At 40.4% G+C, this 20313-nt stretch overlaps 1 protein-coding gene across 5 annotated transcripts in view; it reads right to left on the bottom strand.

Annotated features, from left to right (window-relative positions):
- ELF1 (E74 like ETS transcription factor 1) overlaps positions 1 to 20313 on the bottom strand; it is an 88020-nt gene that overhangs the window by 33796 nt on the left and 33911 nt on the right. For all 5 annotated transcript variants that reach the window (XM_068182252.1, XM_068182254.1, XM_068182251.1 and 2 more), the window contains exon 2: positions 4489 to 4798. In XM_068182252.1, coding sequence (XP_068038353.1) covers positions 4489 to 4560 — 72 coding nt within the window. In that variant the 5' untranslated portion in view covers positions 4561 to 4798. The remainder of the gene's footprint in view (positions 1 to 4488; positions 4799 to 20313) is intronic.

Genomic DNA, 20313 nt, shown 5'->3' with positions numbered 1-20313 from the left:
CCCTAGCTCCAGCAAAGCTTTGACTTGGCTTCAACCCATCTCCCATGTCTGCTGGACACATAAAGCAATTGAGCTACTGCTAAAATCTTCGACACCAAATCCCCATAGATGGACCTTTACCAACTCAGAGGAATGCAAACTTCATACAGATGAAGTTCATAGAAAGTCCCATGAGCAGGACCCTGAAAGCATTGGTTATATTCCACAATCCCCTGAAAACTGAACCCTGTCCTCCTCCAAGGGCTAAAGGCAGCAATCTTCCTTTCTGCTCTCCAACTCTTTTAGTGTGTTTGACAGGCTGACAAGATGTTTCTCTTTTTCTCTGAAAATTGTCTCATGAACTGTCACCAAGTAACAGAAGATCAAAACACCATCCAGGCCACAGAAATGGAAAATAAGGAAGGGGATTTCCTCTGCTTTGGAGGTACTGCCTTCTCATACTAAAGTTTTTAAGGATGACAACTTGTCCCAGGAATAAGGTGACTAGCTTAACTGGTATGGAATAAATTTTGTGCAAGGGAGTGATGGGTGGGAAGAAACACATGCAATAGATAGTAGAAGGGAAAATCTACATGGGGGAAAAAAAAAGAGGAACTAACCTCAGGGAAAAACCAACTGTCCTTTTAACCAAACAACAACATTCAGACTTGCAATACAGATGGCCATTTATATTAGAAAAACAAACAAACCCCTCCCCCCAAAAGAACAAATAAAGCACCCCAAAAAAACTAAACAAAACTAGGGGAAGCGATCTTAGTGACTAGAAAACAGCTTTTGAAGTTTTCCCTTGCTGACAGTCCCTGTGCAGAGGCAGCTTCTCAACTTTAAAGGTGTTCCCCACTGCCAGCATGTGAGAACAGACCAAATTGCACAGAAGGATGCTGTAGGCATGATGCTCACTTTTCTGGGAAGACAACCTTATTAGAGATTTCATATTTCCCCTGAAGTCTTCATAAAACTGCAAGTGGATAAAAGGAAGGAACCTTCTGCATGAGCTAGAAATAGCCAAAAAAATGTAGACCTTCACCTTGACCAGGTGGCTTAATCTTTCTGAAGGTCCATGGAGATATCAGGAAACATGGAAGAGCAAAGGTAGGCATGAGTTGATGGTGCAGAAGTCATGACTCATCCTAAAGTCTCAGACCCCTCTTTATCAGAAGAAAGGAAGAGAGAAACTGTCAGCATTGGTGCTTAACACCAATCAATGGTGGATGGGAACTATCACTATTAGTTTATTATCTTACTGTAAGACTTTCATACCTTTTCTCTGTGAGTTCCCATGGGCAGCTCCTCGCAGCATTGACTCCTTTTCTCTTTCTTCCGCACGGCCAGCTGACTCCTTCCTGTCCCTCACAGCACATACTAACCCTTGCTGTCCCTAACATGAACACCTGACCCTTTCTGTCCCTGGCACAACCACCTACCCCTGACTCCTCACAGCACAGCCAACTAACTCCAACTCTCCTCCCAACCAGCTAACCCACTCTTTTAAAACACCCATCCTTACTGGACACAGCTGTGACCTGTTAAAGGCAAGGCTGTTCCTACTCTTTGGTAATTAGTCCAGCTGCATCTCCTCAGGGATGAGATTGCCTTCAGCACTACCTCTATTCTCCTACAATCCATCCTCCCACAAGAAACAAATGCCAGAGGTACAGAAGGGGTCTTCAGGCACAGGTTACTACAAACATCAGAGCCACTTGATAGAGCAAAGCCCAACACAGAGCAGTCATGTTGGGAACTGTGTTAGCAATTTAATGATTGTAATGATTCAACTTCTCCCTGGCACTATTTAAAGCTTCCTACTATGGATCTAGCCACTATGGCTGCTTTTATTCAGCTTTTTAAATTAAGAATGTCCTGATCAAAATGTCCACAAAGGACTAAATGAAAAGGCATTGAGAGAAGAAGCTAAAGATAGGAAGAGAAGCAGGTTTAGGCAGCAGCGTTGACTCAGCCACAGCCTGCAGGAACTCCTACCCAGTTTTGTGTGTGCTGTCTCCCTCTGTCTCACAACAACAACAAGAACTAAAGAACCCAAACAAACAAAACAAAAACACAGAAAAGAGGGGGGGGGGGAAAGCAAATTCTCTATTTTAACCAGATCCCTGACATGTAGCAGAAACCAGACAGATTATCAGTAGCCTTAGCCCAAGCCACTTTGTTCCCTTCTGAAATTATAAGGATCTTTTCACTTCATTTCCCCTCACCACAGATCTACTATGTGATAAATGAACCCTCCAAGAATAACGAAACATTTAAAAATCATTCTTTTCTAAACGGCAAAGAATAAAGCTGATAAGAGTGAGCCTTTCCTGTTCACACGGGTCCATGTGATTGAGCCCCTCCCATTGGCATCTGCCACTGAATGCTTACATTTGCAAATGGACTGTTCATAATTTATGGTTGTTTAACCGAGACTTAAAAAAAAAAAAAAGCAAAATAGCCATGAATTATGACTTTGCTGAAGTACTGAGCATAGTTGCCACTTAGACCCTGAACCTCTCTCCACAGCTGTTCCATGTCCCAAGAGCTCTTGGCACAAGAGAGCTCCAGGCAAAGCTTTGACAAGAAGAAAAGTACCAAAGTTCTTAAAATGCCAGCTTGTGGGGGCATTGCAAAAATAATTTTCCAAAGATGAGTTAAATGACACCTTTTGTATACAATGAAGATCCAAAAAAATGCTTTTGCCCAACAAAGAGCACTTACAGAGCTAACATTTTTGTAAGGAGCACAAATTGTGTTGTCCATCCCTAAATGCAACTAATCTAAGAACTTAAAAACTTTAGGAGTAGCAATATCTCCTGTGTAGTAAGAAGCAGGTCAATCAAGCATAAGCAAGAAGCAGTCTTTTTGGGCTAAAGAACTACGAGCCCTTAGGCAAACTAAACCTTGTTCCAGCTTCCCAGGTCTTCACCTGTGCAGAACTTCTCTTCTACAACTGGGCATTTAAGATTTACCTTCAGGCAGCCAGCTAGCTGGATGCCTGCATTTTTGATATCTGAACTAAGTGAACCCAGTGACTTAAAAGGATCTTGCATCTGACTGGAGCAATGGACTTCCTGCTATGCACCCTCTATCTCCAGCCTTTCACATCTTTGATTTCACCACCTTTAGGGTATGCTACAGAACATCTTTTCTTAGGCTTCATCCAGAGCAGAATTTAGTGGGGTTATGAGATAAACATCAAGGCTGAGTTTGTTCTGAAGTTGGAGAAAGCTCTGTTTAGAAAGGTTTTACTGTCCTGTTGAGTGCTCTTTAGTATTTTTAAAGTTTCTCAGGTGAGCATCTGAAGAAATTACAAGAAGCAGAATGCACGGCTAAACGAAACAAAACCCTATCTGCTCACGCTGCCCCTCCCAGGAACCACACTGAAGTAGCCCTCCCTACCTCAATTCTCCCATCTCCTATTGGCTTGTAAAGTAAAGCCAGCAATGAACAACCAGCAGAGGTAATAAGTACGTGACTACATTTTTGACTACACTTGTGCAATTCCCGTATCTAAATCCCCAGGCTACAACAAGCTCTGGAAAAATACAGGGAAGGAAGTTACATTACTAATTCCACCCAAAACTGAGTTAGCACTTTAGACAGACAACACTCATTTCATTGAAATGATCACATGACTCTGACAGCAGAAACAGGCCAGTGACCCAGCCAGATATTAGGCCATACAGAAAACCAGACACAAGATTATAAAGCGAAAAGCAGGGTATTTTTTTAAGAGAGAAGAATAAATGCATTTTACATTTACAAAAAAGGGACAGTTTGTCATGGCACTTAGCCTTTTAAAAAGGCTTAGATACCTCATTTCTTGTTAATAAATGCAAGCTCTAATAGTAACTACCAGCTATAGAGAAGCCACCTGATTTTTACAATAGGAATCCTACACTGGAGCTTCAGGACTCACAGGATGTGATTTACATAATCAACACCTAACTGAGAGTCTGCATAGGTAGAAACAGACATATTTTCCCTGCAGTGTAAAAGAAACCAATGTAAATTACTTTCAAGCTCATTTCTGAATAACCAGCATGCAGTAACACAATTTAGAAACCAATCTGTAAATAACACCGCGCAGGTACATACTGCCCCTTCCAGTCATCTGCAGGGTGACCACTACTTGTACTCAGAATTTTATCCTAGCACACTAGAGAAGTTGCAACTACTATAAAATACCGTCATTTTGAGAATTCTACATCAAACCTGCATGGATTCTACTGGCACAAATCAGCAAAACAGGAAAAATATTTTTGGAGGAGGATGTCTCTGCAATACTGAAGAGGTTATAACATTTCAACCAATTTCTGTTCCATGCATGCAAGTTACAGGAAGCAACAGGAAGCTTTTGAAACAGCACAAAGATCTGCTGCAACAATAATGACCTCAATGTTTCCTTTTTGTGTTTTACACCACATTTTTTCCTCATGTTTCACAATACTCCTAACACCAACTTGTACAAATATGGTTTCTTACACCATCCCATACCTGCTGCTCATCCTCCATGACGTTGCTGGCAAATTCAAACACAAGCTCATTCTGCTGTACAACTGCTGCCATAATGACGCATTCCCAGGTCTCAGCTCCACATACAAAGAAAAACGGTCTTGAATGTGAAAGAACAGAGAGCTTCACTGAGGTCCAGCTGGACAGAAAGTCAGGTTCACAAAATGAATTGAGTATCAATGTTTGTGTTTCTTAGATCACCAGTGTTCCTGGGTTCTTTTCTTCTCAAAGCAAAACAAACCAAGGCAAATCCTTTCCTGAGTTGTTCTTCCCGCCTCGATAACTTTTACCACTGTGGAGGGAAAAATAAAAAAAATTATCATTAAAAAATTGTTACTTTGGCAATGTGAAATTGTAGCAGTGGCAATAAAGCTTTCTACGCATTAAAACTGTCCTATCTACATGCAAGGAAGTCAGACACTTTTGTGTCTCCAAAGGTAGTACTTTTACTGATTAATAAATGAGAACTTTCATTACCTGAAACAGAACTATTTCAGGAAATAAGACATCAAAGTGTTTCATATTAAAAGCATGAGACTAAGGAAATGATACAAAAGTTAACAAAGAGAAAATCTGTATTTTCATTTGATTCAGATATGCAGTTCTTATATTCATTAGTACCTCTCATCTTCACAGTTTAGTAGTTTATCCTACTTAGCTGTAGGATATCCCAAGTATACGTCATTCCTTCTTTACACACAGTTCAAATTTAACAGTTTTTTTTTTTTTGCAAGTAAAATGTTCTGGATCTTGAATCCCCATTTCAACATGATGAAACCAATAAATTCTTTGTACATTCCAGAGAGTGCCCATGTTCCTACATGAAGATGATCTTCAGTTTCATGTTAAAAATGCACTGTAAATGTACCCTTATCTCTACCAGAGGCTCGCAAGCAGCCGGAAGGAAGCAGCACTGACCACGTCACGGCAAATTAGAACTGTCAAAAAAACTGCACAGTACAAAGAAAAAAAAATCCCCAACTACTGAACGTAAACAGCTTCAGTGAAAGGATGCCTGCCCACACCTCCCATGTTGTTACTTACTCATCAGTGCCAAAGGTAAACTTGGTTAGGGTGAGCTGCTGCACCACCTCTGCGGAAAGAGGCAAGCGCAAAAAAACCTCTTCGTATACAACTCAGGTGACCCAGATATTAATTTTAAAATCTACCATTTCAAAATAATAATGGGTGCAGGTGTCTAAAATTAGGAACCTAAAGAGTGTGTTGGCACCTGGGAATTTAAATCAATATATTTTAAAAGAAGAAAAATGTGTGGTTCCTAGTGTTTTGAGCAAAATTCTTTGCTTTTGATTAAGAGCTGCTGTGACAAAAGAATAAGGGGCAGAGGTCTAAGATGTACCCATCCAGAGTGAGACCCACATGAGAATCAACATCAATTGCCATTGGTGATTATTAGAATCTGCCTTTGTACAGGAGGTTTAACTTTGCCTTGTTTTTGCAGTCCGCTGAAACTCAAAAAAATGAAAATCATCTTCCTCTCCCCAGTGCCAAGCAATTTAATTAGGGAGGATCATGTCAGAGACTCATACTCCCTCACTCTAGGAAATGTAACAGCTGCTTTTCCTATATAGGTTGTGGTATTCCCAAATTCCTAAGTAGTGACTGCAGAGCATTTAGGCATTTAAGTCATTAGATCCTACCCTTCTAAGAAATCAGGAAACCCAAGATTATGCAAACAGGAGAACCTTCCCAACTTCCAAAGCATGCTCTAATTAGCTGTTAAAAGGTTTGTAAGAGTAGCCACAACCTTAACAACAGAATATTTGCTTTAATGAGAGTTACATGCATTAACAGAGAAGGAAGTACTGTAGGAACCATTTCAACCTCAGCGCTTGCCATTTTTAGTGGTTGACTTGAATAGCTAACAAGGCTTTCTCCATACTTTGGCAGAGTTATGGCACTGAAAGCATTACATGGAACCATATAATCCTGGGTGACTTCCCTAAATCTGATTATTTGGCTTTGCCTTTTAGAGGATGTGGATGCCATTACTCCATAGTGGGAGTAAACACAACTTGGCCCATCCTGGACTCCTATCATTCTGTATACAAGCCTGAAAGTAAAGTATATAACTATATAATATATAGTTTAATATTGCCTACAGACAGTGATTCAAGTGGGTGAATCTACGCCAACAGGGATATACCAACTTTTTCAGAAGAGAAGACAATTTACACAGCGTAAACTTTACATAATGTAATAGAACTACAACTTCTATTTGGTTCCTGCTTAGGAATAAATTGTATCTGTCCAACAAGATTAAATCATATTTTAAGTCACACCCTCTAATCACTGAAGAGCAACTTCACTGTAAAGGATCACAAGGCAAACAGGGAAATAAAGAACCTCCTCAGCTGTCCAGAGGGAGACTTCTGTTTAAATGGCAGTTAAGCTAATTGTTCAGAGCCAGAATACTGTAAGGGCTTATAATCACACCATTACACTGACTGAAGCCTCATGTATGAACAAAGGCTACAAGTTATTAAGACCCAGTAACTTTCTACAGTCAATAACAATTAATAGAGTCAATGTAAAATCGGGATAAAGAACATGTTGGAGACACAGGCTACCCAGTAAGCTCTTAAACATAAGGAAAACTGGAGGTCAAGCTACCCTAAAATTTTTAAAAGTTCCCCACATGCACTGGGAGCTGACATTTTCTTCCATTAGTGCCAGGTTATTCATCATTCTGTAAAACATTAACATTTTACAGTAGATACTATAATACCAAAATGTACACTAAATGCATAAGATACAAAAGCTGTGGCAGTAAACTTACTAAAAGCCATAAAGAAATATTTCCTTATTTTTTATTTTAAGAAAGAAACAACAAAACTCTTAATGCAAAACTTATTATCCTGATTTAATATCATTTAAGAGACTGCAGCAGCTTAATGCATTTGATCCACACAAACACTGCTTAAAACAGTCACACTTTATGCTAACACGAAACTCCTAATCACCTGATACCACGGTAGGAATGGTCAGTCAAAACCTGTTTTATGAATTCTGCACTGTGGTGATGCAGTGATGTGAGACTGTTCCTTCTCCCCTACACCCTGACCCTCAAACCACCAAGGGCTGTATAGATAAAGTCAAGTACATTCTTTTTTTACAGAAGAAACATCTAACCACAACATTAGTACCAAATCCAAAGACAAGTGAGTGAACAGGCTTTGGTGAGCTTTTACATCTAACCTTATAAAGGTTAGGGACTCAGACGATTACCGTTTGCAGGATATTTTTCATTACTTCTGTTGCAGTTTATAATAATAGTGAATGATCTACTGAGCTACAACAGCACAGCAGAATAATGCAAAAGGGCTTTCCTTTAATCCATATTACTTTCTCTGCCATACAGAAAACAACAGCAGCATTTCACAGAAGCCAGCAGAATTCTAAACCAGCTATATTTTCCTTCACATCTATTTTTATAAACTGTGCTTTCATTATTCCAACTATCACAGGGTCCTGCTGTCTATAGGTTAAGACAAACACGACTATTGTTTTTGCCACTTATCCCCTGCCTGATTTTACATACATCTGGGAGTAGAAAATAAGTTATTTGCAAACAGCATAAAATGTGTAAATTCTATTCACATGCACAGTAAGCTTGACCACATACAAATAATCCTAGGAGAAAGGGAACCCAATATATATTATCATAAAATTTACATCAAATTTTCAGAACTACAGAGGAAGTTTTTGCTTTCATTTTTACTAATTGTTGTACAAATATATTATAAAAAGCAGCATTAAGACACAACAATATAAACAAACATCTTGATTTTGGTTAATCCTTGAAGCAGAACTCAAATTATTCCAATCCCCCTGGAAACTCCCTCATCCACTGATTTCAATATCTAGAAACAAGCTCCTCAATCAGTCTGTCAAAAAGCACATTCAGTCAATCTAAGCTTTAGTACATGCTACTCTGATATACCAGAAGATGCAATGTAGGATTCTGTCCTAGACATCAGCTAGACATCATAACTTTTTCCCCACCACTCTTTACCATTTATACCCTCCAGTTAGTCCTAGCCCATTGAGGACTAACTGAGCCAGTTCAACAAAGCTTCTAAGAAATACCTCCAGAACCAACAGTTTTGGTCCCAATGGTGAAACTGCAATATTGCAACTAGGCTCCATGTTAGAATCCACAAATTCTCCTTCAAATCCTGATAATATGAGCCAGTATAGGCCACTCTACCTTATCATTCAAGTACTGTAATGCAGAACACCAAAATAAGACAATGGCACCACACTGGAGCAGGCATAGCATCAAACGATCAGGCAGAAACACAAAAAATTGCTAAAGGTCAGCTATAAGCTTCGAAGACTCAAGCCTTGCTACTGAGAGCATCCCAGATGAGCTGAAAGATGCCTCCAGCAAGCTACTGGATCCAGTCCCATTTAGGGTTACTAAAGATGACTGTAATCATCCTGCACTGCCTTTCTCATGAAATTAATAAGATCATTCATACATTTAAAAGCACCAGCTTTTAAATGTACATTGCTTACATTACTAAGCACCAGCTTAGTGCTTTAAGATTAAAGTGAAGATCTGAATTTTGAGTTACTGATGAAACAGTTCCACTCATTCAACAAGTGGACAAATCACTTGAGATTGGAATTTCCCATTGATTTCCTAAGACAGTCTGCAGCATTAGCACTAGCCTAGAAATGTCAAAGTTGTGACTTAACAGAAATGCAAAGCTGAACCCCCTGCTTCTCTACACCATCTTGGATACACAGGAAAGAGGAGACTGAATGAGAGGAAAGGGAAGATTAAAGAAATCTGAACAGAAGGACTGAGAACCATCTCAGGTGAAGTCAAGCACATGGATGGTAACCACACCATTTCACTCAAATTTCTAACTCCATTCTACCAGCGGAGGTTAAGGATAGCTCAACCCAGAGTCAGTTCATCTTCTGAAGAGTCAACAAGTATCATCATAGAGGCAGGTTTCCTTAAAAAGGAGGGAATAATAAAGCTGAATAATATTGCAGTTCTCTTAATCCAGAAACCCCAGACCAACAATGACCTTTATATATAGTCCACACCAAGCATAAATGTTACCAGTTTAGTATTCTGTGTCATTCTTCATGGACTAATTTTTACTGTCCAGTAATATCACAAATTTGCACAGGACAAGGGATTTGAACCATGTCTTAGACCCAGGGCATCTGCACTGATGAAATGACAAGAAGAACAAATTAATATATGCCACTTGGTACAAAAAGTTTCTGAAGGCTCAGTCTTTCTACTGCTCACACAAATTAAAGGAGATAGAAAAACAACATGGTTAAGAGGGTAGACCTGAGGAAGGAAAGAAACAACATAAGGAACAGACTCAAATCTTCTGAGAGCATCCATGCTGCCTAGGGCAAACTGTGCAAAGGCCAGCTGACATAATAAAAGCCAACAGAGTGACCTTTGCTTAGCTTTCATTAAGGACAAAGAATCATCAGTATCAATAAATCCCTGTTTTGCAGCCCATCTGGAAACCACAGGCTCTCAGTGCACATATAGCAAGGAGGAGAGAAAGTAAGAAGGTTTATCGGTTAAATATAAACAAGCATAAAACCCTAAAACTGACACAAAACCCAGTCAATATCAAAGAAATTAAATGAACTCACTTGACATAAAAACAGATGCTTACTCCAAAGAGAGAAAAGAACACAAACGCAAGCAACAAGCTCTTTGTCATCACAAAAAAAAAAAAAAAAATAATCTCTTTTTTTTGTTACTATCTCTTTTAGCCTGAATATTTTAATTTGAGGCCAGATTCCTTTCCAGACTACTAACACTAATGACTCCACCACTGTTTACAGACTCCCCTACCCCTGAAAACCCTTTTCTTCTGATCTCCCATGCTCCCTCAGATTTTTTAAAGTCTCTTTTGCTCAGCACATTTATGTAACACAGCTGTTCTACACAAACCCAGCAACCTGGCAGATCATTGCTGTGAAAGCTGAAAAAAATTAAAGCATGGTTAAGGCTTTTTTTCCTCTGTATCCTCTCCCGCCAGCACGCTCAATGTGTCAAGGCAGCCTCAAATCAGTGTAGGTGTGCAGATGTAGAGCACTCTAAGTAATTGATTTATGCTGCAGCAACAAAAGATCAGCCTACCACCAACAGGTCAGGCCTAAAGAGCAATCCAAAAGATACTGAGGTGAGACAGGCTTTTCTACTGAAGCTCCTGAGCTCCAAAAAAAAGTATTTGGCATCTGTTAAGAGCAAGCCTCCCTAATTGGATCAGGCAAGGGAAGGCCAGGCTGGGTTTTAGTTACCTCTCTGCAATGTTTGCTCTAGCAAAGTCGAGCCAACTCAACAGGAAAAGTTAGCTGGCCTAAAGCAAGGGAGCAAGGACACTCCAGGGGGAATAGAGGGTCCAAATCCACTCTCCTGCTTCCTCATTCCCCCAACATGAAAATAACTGAATTTTGCATTTTCATAGACTGACTGAATAACATAAGAAGAGGTTAAGGAGATGGGACATGACCCATGTGCCACGTGGGGACAGCTCCATTCCACCTCTCTTCCCCAAATCATGTGAGGGATTGGACTTCTTTTCCTCCTTGCCTGCCAGCCCCCAGCTCTCCTTCCATCACAATCAAAACTGCTCAGTGGATTCAAACACCATTTTGCAGCTGCCCAACTTTCAGCACGTTAGACACCAAAAAGAGAAGAGCAGGGTAAATTTTTAGAAGTGGCTAAGCCATCACCTGGCTACTCACACAGCTTTGAAACTTTTCAGATTGAATTTGAGTTACTGAAGGTCATAGATAAATCATTTATTTCAACTTCAGTTAGATAAAAGCCATGTAACGTTGCTTCACTGCACAGCCCCTACTCTACCTGCCTGCAGGACACAGGGACCCAGGCACACACACATCAGGTGCAGTTGCATGAACATGCTTTACATGTGTACATGCATCACATATGCACCAAAGCATATGTACAAAATGTGTGCCTTTCTACTGCCTTGACTTTTAACTTCTGGTGCAGCTGTTTTCCTACCAAAGATTAAAAAAAACCCCACAATCTCCCACATCTCTATGCAAGCAGGGGATACACAGAAGTCCTCCTCTGCTTCCTGTTCAGTCACCTCCTCCCACTGCTGCTCATCAACACCCCAATGCCACTGGGAAAACATATAGCTTGATCTTCCCCTCACCCACTGAAAGCCAAACAAACAAGATGAACTACTCCTCCACCCCACTCCAAAAGGACACCTAAAAGGACAGTGTCCCCCAGGCAGTGCATGGGAACAGAACACAGTTTGCCAAACCTGCAAGAATTCCACAGTCTGTCTCCCAGCCAGGGAATGGAGCAGCACCAACATCTCAGGGCAGTATGAACGTCTTGGTCTTGGAAAGCTAACATCTGTGCAAAGGCATTGTCAAAAAGGAAACGGGGGGATAAGTCAGGCCTTCAGCACCTGAAAAATGCTGGCCACAATCACACCATCACACTGAGCTCCCTGGCAACTGACAGTATGACTGCCCATATTTCTAAGAATTCTCTGTAGGGCTATCTGAAGCTCTCTTATCCTAACAAAACCATCAGGTTTTGTTATGGGGAATGTTTCTGAAAGCATGGCCTTGTGCAGCAATGTAATATGGATCCAAGGACGAGCTGAAAAGATAACATTCATAACCAAGACCTGCTTCTCCTCTTGCTACTGCATAATGGTAGATGAACACGCTAATGTCCAGTAAATGCAGAGGCTGGGAAGTGTGGTTTGCTGGTCCAAAACTCTTGGCAATCACTAACTTGGTCTGCCCCTTGATTCTGCCTTTTGTAGTTAATTCATCACTACTGGTAAAGAAAGGAAAATATCAGGTGATCATATTTCACAGGGAGACACTCAAGTCAACAAGCAACTAGTTTTGAAAGGCTGAAAGAAAACCAATTAAAAATGCATCAGCCTAGATGTACTTGCTCAAACTCCTTGCTACAGACACAAAAGAAGTCAGTTTTTAAAACAGCTCAATGTAATTAGACCAAACCAGCCCCATTACATAAGGATTTATTTTTAAAGAATGGAAAAGGCTGTCTTAACACACAACAAACCTTCAGTAATATAGATTGCAATCACGTCTCTAAATGCAGGATTTTGCTGTCATTTTATTAATGTTAACTGTGCGCTTTTGGATTTACATATTCTCCATCAGAAAAATAGTAATATATTAAACATTGCAAAACCAAAATAGATGGACTACAAGTTGCATGTGACACTGCAAATGTCCACTTAGTCTAGCTCACCAAGTGGTAAAAGGTACTAATTATGGAGAGAAAAGAAAACAAAAGATCTCTCATTGCTTCCTCTCCTATAACAATTAGTATATGCTATTTTATCCAATAGTAAATTTGCAGGGAGCACACTGGTTTTATGTCTTGTAATAAGATAACCAAATTACCAGCATTAGTAAGTAACATTAGTATCAAATATATCTTCCTATTTTTTACACTGCACAAAATCTCAAAAAGCTGTTTTAAAAAAAAGATACCAAGAAAACAGTAAATTGATGAAATCCCAAACTGAGTTCAGAAAATTTTTTACACCAAATGTATTATTCCAGTGACACAAAATAAATGTTTTAAAAGGCACCTTTAAGTGGTTTCTTGCGTTTAATAGCACCTTTTATGGAGCATAAATACCACCAGCCTATAAGCATCTGTAACAATAGAGGTGCAGATAAGTCAAATTTCACTGATTTCCAAAGGAAAGATCCCTTGGATCTTTCAGACAGAGCTGAAGGGCTGAGCTCCAAGGCAGCTAAAACAGGATATGAAGAAACCTGTAAAAGAGGGGTGGAGGGGGGAAGAACTGTTTGACCCTGGAAGATCTTGCTCTTTTGATGAACACATACAAACAGGAGAATGAAGTAGTGGCAGTGGGAGGAAGAAAGATCAGAGAAATGAAATATAATTGCTTTGGAAGGGTGCCAAACTTCACAAATTACCAGTTGCTAGTCTGTACCCAATACTGACATAAAACTGTCAATTGTTCTCTAAAAACCATTTTGCCCATAAATTAGTAACACAGTCATTATTTTTAAATCACTTGCAGGTAAAAGTTATGTTTACCAAAGAAAAACTGATGGCAAAAACAATTACTTTTTTTAGCTGCACTGTAAATGAGCACTACATAAAGAGATATATAAAGAGGAATACAAAAAAAAGAGGCCAGCAGGGATCAAGTTCAAGTTAAAAGTTTCTTACACCAGGCAACCTCTTCCAGCGAAGCATCAGTAATTCTAGATCAGGGAGATAAATTCCTACAGGATTTTTTCAGTATTCTGCAAAAGTTGCTACAGGACCCTGCTCACTAAAAACCCCATTTCAACTTCTGCAACACGGAGTTTTAGCATTTTGTGGATTTCGTTTTGCAACTAATTTTTAAAAAAACTCTTCTAACTGGACTGTCAAGTGCAACAAACAAAATATTTCAATAAGTTCAAAATTACTCTCTGACATAGCCACAGAAGTGCTGAGGGATTTGCATTTCTATGTCTGAGTACTTGAGCAGTTTCAGAAATCTGAATTTAATGGATGTGCACCAGCTAGAAAGGGGCACAAACTAATCCACACAGAACCTGCTGAGGCCTCCCCTTTCCCAAACACAGAGACTTGGACTTCAAGCCTCAGTTTGGTACTTTGTTCCTGTCAGCGATGTTTATGTTCAAGGTTGCATTCGGCAAGTGCCAGTTTGAAAAATATAATGGGTCTTACCTTTGCAGTGTCTTTAAAAACCTGTAAGAATAGAGAGCAGATTAGGCCATGTTTCTGTTGTTTGCCTCTCATTTGCTGTCAGCTGTCAGCATAATGAACAGTCAAAAGCCTCTGGAGCAGGCTGGTATTAGTCAGCTAGACTTGAATTTCCAGTTCTTTTACATTGCTGTCTATTTTCCTCCATTAGGTTAGCCTGTCCTACCCTGGTGTCAGATTACAGGGAGCCAGCATTTATAGCACCTTGCAAAACAGTCGAATATATCACATACCTAAGTCTGCCTATACCTGCTGCCCTCAATGCTTAACCCTTTCTACCAACAGGAGAAAAGTTTATTCTGAGTTAGACTGTATCAATTACAAAACATTTGCAGCAGAGGTGTCGTTTTCCCTTCTTACCTCACAGCTACACGATGGAGTGAGATTTCATTTTAGGAACTGCAGAACACAGGCAGGCTACACCAAGAACAGAGGCTCCAAGATGCCCCCAAGAACAAACCTGCATCTGCAGACCCTACCTCCAACAAGAGCCCCGGTCTGGAAGCACTTGCCGCTTATCTCAGCAGGTCTGAGAAACCCCAGTCCCCATTCTGGGTTCAAGATCATGTAATTAGACTGATTGCTTGCCTCCCCTCAGACCCTGCTGCTAGAGCAGGAGGCAGGCAGGCGTGTTCTCAGCACGTAACTGGAATGGCACAAGGAGAAGGTGTTTCCAGCCTATGGCTCTCCCAGCAACACTGGCTACCTTCTGCCCAGCCAGGATGTGGTGCTGCCCTGGGCTTGGCTGTTCCACAATATCCCTGATGGCTTTTAGCCCAGCTTCCCTTTCTGAAAGGTGTCCTGCTAACCCTATTCCCAGACACTAGGGCCTACAATTTAGACAGTAGCAAGTCGAACCCTGCAATGCTGAAACAAAAGGAGCAGTGACTTCCCTCTTTATACAAGGTGCATGGCCACCAGCTGCAGTGGTAGTGCTTCAGAGGACTACACAAGGTGTTTTATGTGTTCTTGTATGACAGGTACCTTAGCTTTCCTACATGCTCATCATGCATCTTGGACTTAAACAGAAGTTTAACAAATGAATATGTATATTCTTACAACTCATCCAGGGATGTTCAGGCATCCTCCTTCTTGGGACCAGTGGTGCATTTTGCTAAAGCTGAGAATATTGGGCAATAGACCATTGCACTCTTACAAGCAAGTTAACACAGAGCAGAGAAGAAACACACCAGAAGAACTTTAATTACATGCTGCTTTAACTTAAATCTTTACTTAAGCAACTTTTACTCCTTTAGATAAGAATCACAGACCCAGTCAAGGCAAAGCAAAAAAAAAAAAAAAATGGCTAAGAGGGCTTGTAATGAGAAACAGTACAGCCCATACCACAAAGCACTGCAACTAACACTTATCTGTAAGCTGCTCTAACTCAGAACTAGACAAGCATTTTGGTCTTCGAGAGATCCTACTCATTTACAAGAACACTTTTATTTATATCTAAGTTAGCACTGTGCTTAACAATTGCACCTGAGTAAAATACAGATACGTATTTCAGTCTTATTTCTAAAGCTTATCAGTTAAAACATGTTTTTGCAAACCATGCCTGACGCTTTTAAATCTATTTGCCACAAAGATCCTCATTTACCTTTACCCATAAATATAAGAAATTACGTACTCAGTCACGCATTTCCAATGGTTATACCACAGGAATTAATCAGGGAGAACTTTTGCAACAGGCAAGAAGTCGCCTGTTTTCTACAATCTGCAACCAGTCAGAGCACATATACAGTGCCCCAACATACAACTTCCCTAAACATCCCCAAAGGTCCATTTTGTCACCCATTCGGTCACAACAATTGAGATTACTTCTTTTCAGAAGTTTTTCTGAAATAGTTTGATGAGTGTACTAAGGCAAGTAGCATTGTAAATTTTTTGGTTTTAAGGGCTTGAAGAGTACAACACTGTTCCTAACACAGGCAGGGATTTACTCATGAGGTTGGGACGGGAGAGACAAATCTCCACCAGCAAATGTCTTGGAAGAATTAAGGCACATCTCCTGCTGTCAAAATCACAAAGCTGATACTTGCACTGAGCCTTCATATAGATTCAAAAAAACCCAAAAAAACAACAAAAAAGATGCCCAACTCAAGAAAAGGTGACAACATCTCCTAACATCTCACAAACAGAATTATTTAATTCAAAAGTCTGTAGAAATGGCAACGAAAGGAAATTTAGGAAGAGGTGCAAAGTACCAAACCATACCTACAATCAGGCAGACTGATAAGGAACAGCTGCACACAGGGAAGTCAGAGCTGTCAGACTGCTGAACTCCCTCCCACTAACCTCCAAGTCTGACGAGTCCCGGGTAGTCTTTTTCACTGTTTGTCTTTTCTAATAGAATTGTCTGGAGTTTTTTAGCACAAGAACATTCAACTTAATTTTTGGCTTAAACAGGATTTTTATGGTAGCTCAGACAGCATTTACGTAGGCCAGGGTAGACCTCGTCTCTTAAACACCAAACCAAACCACATCTTTAAGAGTCTCCCAAGGCAAGACGTTTGTTACACCTTTCTGAGGTGAAATCTTCTGTCTGATTTCCAGTGTACTGTACTTTAAAGATCACTGTAGCTGCAACTCACATGTCATCTAAAGCCTAACAAAAAAATTTTGAAATTTATTGAAAATTATAGACTGAAGGACATAAGCTTTCAAATTTGCAGGTAGAAGGGTAAAGGCTAACTTGGGTTGGAAGGCTGTAACTCTATATTTTTCCTCAGCATGAGTCACAGTTCTGAGCTGGGATGTGCTTTCTGCATGGAAAATTTGTAACAGCGTCATAGATCACCAAAGAGAAAGACAAGAAGGAACAAAATACTTCAGATATTCTCAAGTAAAAAACAATAGGTAAGACCTGTACCATACAGGAAAGGGAGCAAAGTCACCTGCTGACCAGTTTGCTCTGAATTCAAGGAATACTTTCAAAACATTAGTTTAAAATTGAACTTGAGATTGGCTCCAACTTTAAAAAAGTACCAACACACACACAGCACTGAGACATGGAGGGAGGGACGCGGTCTTGGTTAGAAAATGTGAGTATTACATAGCCAGAGGGACTTCAAAAAACAAAACAAAGGAAAATAAAAAACCAAACCAACAAAACCCAGACCTTAGGCTCTTGCTGTAACTTGTTTAGTACACAAACCACCTTGTTACTAGACAGCCAACTACTTATGGGTGTGGAGCACATAGCACAAAGAGTTCTATTTGCAGGTTATACCAATAATCTCCATGAAGACACACTGAGTATCTCCCCACTGTACGCAGAAAAAAGCAACACAATTCATTTGTCTCTAGACCTTCCAGAGATGACTCCTTCATGCCTGCAGAGAAGCTGCAGGTTTGAGCTTTTATCTCCTATCTTGGTCATCATCTTTCCTTTTTTCTCTCTATTAGCATCTTCAGCATTACTCACTTGATATGCTTTAAGAATAACATTTTGAGAGGCAAATGCGTCTACACTGTTCTTATTTCCCTCTTGCATATGTTTGTCTCATTTCAGCCAGCTTTTCAATAGGTAATCATTACCTTTCAGGTTCCAAGTCAGAAATTCACTGAACTGTGCTGTTTTCACAGAATCATAGAACTGTGGGCTCCCAGGAAAGCAGAGCAGAGGGGCAGAATCATATCCTTCACCCTGCTGGCCACACTGCTTTTGATGCAGCCCAGGATACAATTGGCTTTTGGGGCTGCAAGCACACGTTGTTGGGTCATGTCCAGCTTTTCATCCACCAGTCCTTGCACTTGGAGTATGATGGTCTCTTTGCTTCTTAATCCTGCACAGTAAGGGTCCAGCCTTTTTAAAAACAATGCCCTTCACCTATTTGTTCAATGTTGCCCTTCCCCAAAAGTTGCTGCTGGGTTAAATCAATGAGGTTCTGAAGGCTGCCTGAATTGGAGAAGCAGCATTAACACTATGAAAAGTACAGATGTTTCTACTGTACTGAACATCTATCCAGGACATAACATGTTACAGACCCAAGTAATTTAAATGTCTGCAGAAAAAAAAAAAATCATAGTTAAATAACCAAGCAGGGAATATCTAATAAAATCATGCCTTTAAAACCTCCTGAAGGTGAGAGACTGCTTACACAGTTGTAGTGGAGAAGAACATTCACTCATGACATAATTAAAAGTTAGCTTTTTGGGCCTTTAAGCTCCCAATTGTAATGCACTCTGAAATGCAATATATTCATTCAGATTCTTCTAAAAATGCATATGCTTCATGATGTTTAGCATAATTACAATAATAAATACATTAACTTGCAGCTATGCAGAATAAGACAGAACCTAATATTCCCATGCCATTTGTACATTTTTCTTTTTACAGATCAGTATAGCCTAAATTCATGTTCTAAAGTATTTGCATGGGGTGGGATTAAGAAGAGAGACTATTTGTCTGGGGAATTTCAAACTATTGAACTTGGCTATTAAGAGAATATAAATTATCTTCTGATTTGTTGTTAGACTAACAATTCCCACCATGGGGTTTCAAACAGTGACAAAGCACAACGTAAAGACCAACAAGATTAAAAAAGCGAAAAGATTTTTTTAAGAGTGTTATGGAAAAGGAACAGGGTCTGCAAAGGTCCCTCCAGGGAAGGCAGTGTCTGGACAAGCCAGTATTTCTCATTTCGTAATGTCTGGGGAAGTGTACACTGAAGCCTAAGTCACTCTTATATGAGCACACACCTGCTCCTGGGAGACACAGAAATCCACTGCTAATGGAATGAACTTGACACGGAATTTATGAGTGTTGCATGAAAACACCTACAGAATCAGTGTATTCTGGAAACGTTCAGAGCTCCCACCAACCAGGTGTAGAGAAATTCAAGCCTCACTTCTTCCTCATTTCATCATTCAAGTTCCCATGTCTTTTGCAGAACTAAATAAGGCATCAGAGGTGGCTGCTGCCCATGTGCCTGTGCCATCCAGCTGCAGCCCCCACCACTGGGCTCTGTGAGCCAGCCTGATTCCCCAGCTGAGGGGGAAAGCAAGGCAGCAGGCAGGGCTGGGGGGGGGGACCAAATCCCCTAGGGAAAATGCAAAATCACCCCATCACCTTGTGCTGAGTTGTGTGCCCAATTTGGTCCCATTCTGCAAAAGGAAGCAGCACAATCTCACCGCAGCCAGTGGCTCACAAACCTGGAGACCTCTTCCTACCTCCTCTCGGCTCTGCACAGTGAGTAATACAGATATTTCAGCATGCACTTGCCCCCCTCTCTCAGACATTGTCTGAATGGGGTGATTGCACAAGTCCACTCATGCTTCCCAAAAGAGAAACCCTTACAGTGTCATAGACAGAAGGGGAATTGAGGAGACATATTTCTCCTACAGCAGCTTTTCCCCACTTTAACCCATAAGGATAAGATTGTTCCTACTTTTCCTTCATTCTAAGAACCTCTAATGCTTCCATAAGAAAGGACTGAGATTGCTCTACGTTTTCCATATAATGAATGGGAGCAAAGGTAGGTTGAATCTCCTGAAGACGAAAGGTCCTTCTTTAGGTGACATCTGAGTTCTCTAAATTTTCAGGAGTTGATGCAGGCCCCAATGCAGAGAACCAGAAAATGGTTTGGATTGGAAAGGACCTTTGAAGATCATTGAAGTCCAACCCCAGTGCCAGAAGCAGGGACATCTGTCACTAGATCACATTGCTCACGGTGCCATCCAACCTAAGCTTGTACACTTCCAGGGATAGGGCATCCACAATGTCTCTGAGCAACCTGTACCAGTGCCTCTCCATCCTCATTGTCAAAAATGTCTTCCTTATGTCCAATCTAAATCTATGTTCTTTCAGTCAAAAACCATTTTCCCTTTTCCTGGCACTACAAGACCTGGTAAAAAGTCTCTATCCTTCTTATAAGTCCCATCTATACACTGAAAGACTGCAACAAGATCTCCCTGGAGTCTTCTCTTTTCTGGGGTGAGTAACTCTCTTAGACTTTCTTCACAGGATAGCTGTTCCAGCCCTCTGACAATTTTCATTTAGG

The sequence above is a fragment of the Anomalospiza imberbis genome, chromosome 2 (genome assembly GCF_031753505.1).
Source record: "Anomalospiza imberbis isolate Cuckoo-Finch-1a 21T00152 chromosome 2, ASM3175350v1, whole genome shotgun sequence".
Lineage (NCBI taxonomy): Eukaryota > Metazoa > Chordata > Aves > Passeriformes > Viduidae > Anomalospiza > Anomalospiza imberbis.
Note: the sequence above shows the minus strand (reverse complement) of the source record. Positions and strands in the feature narration are given on the sequence as shown.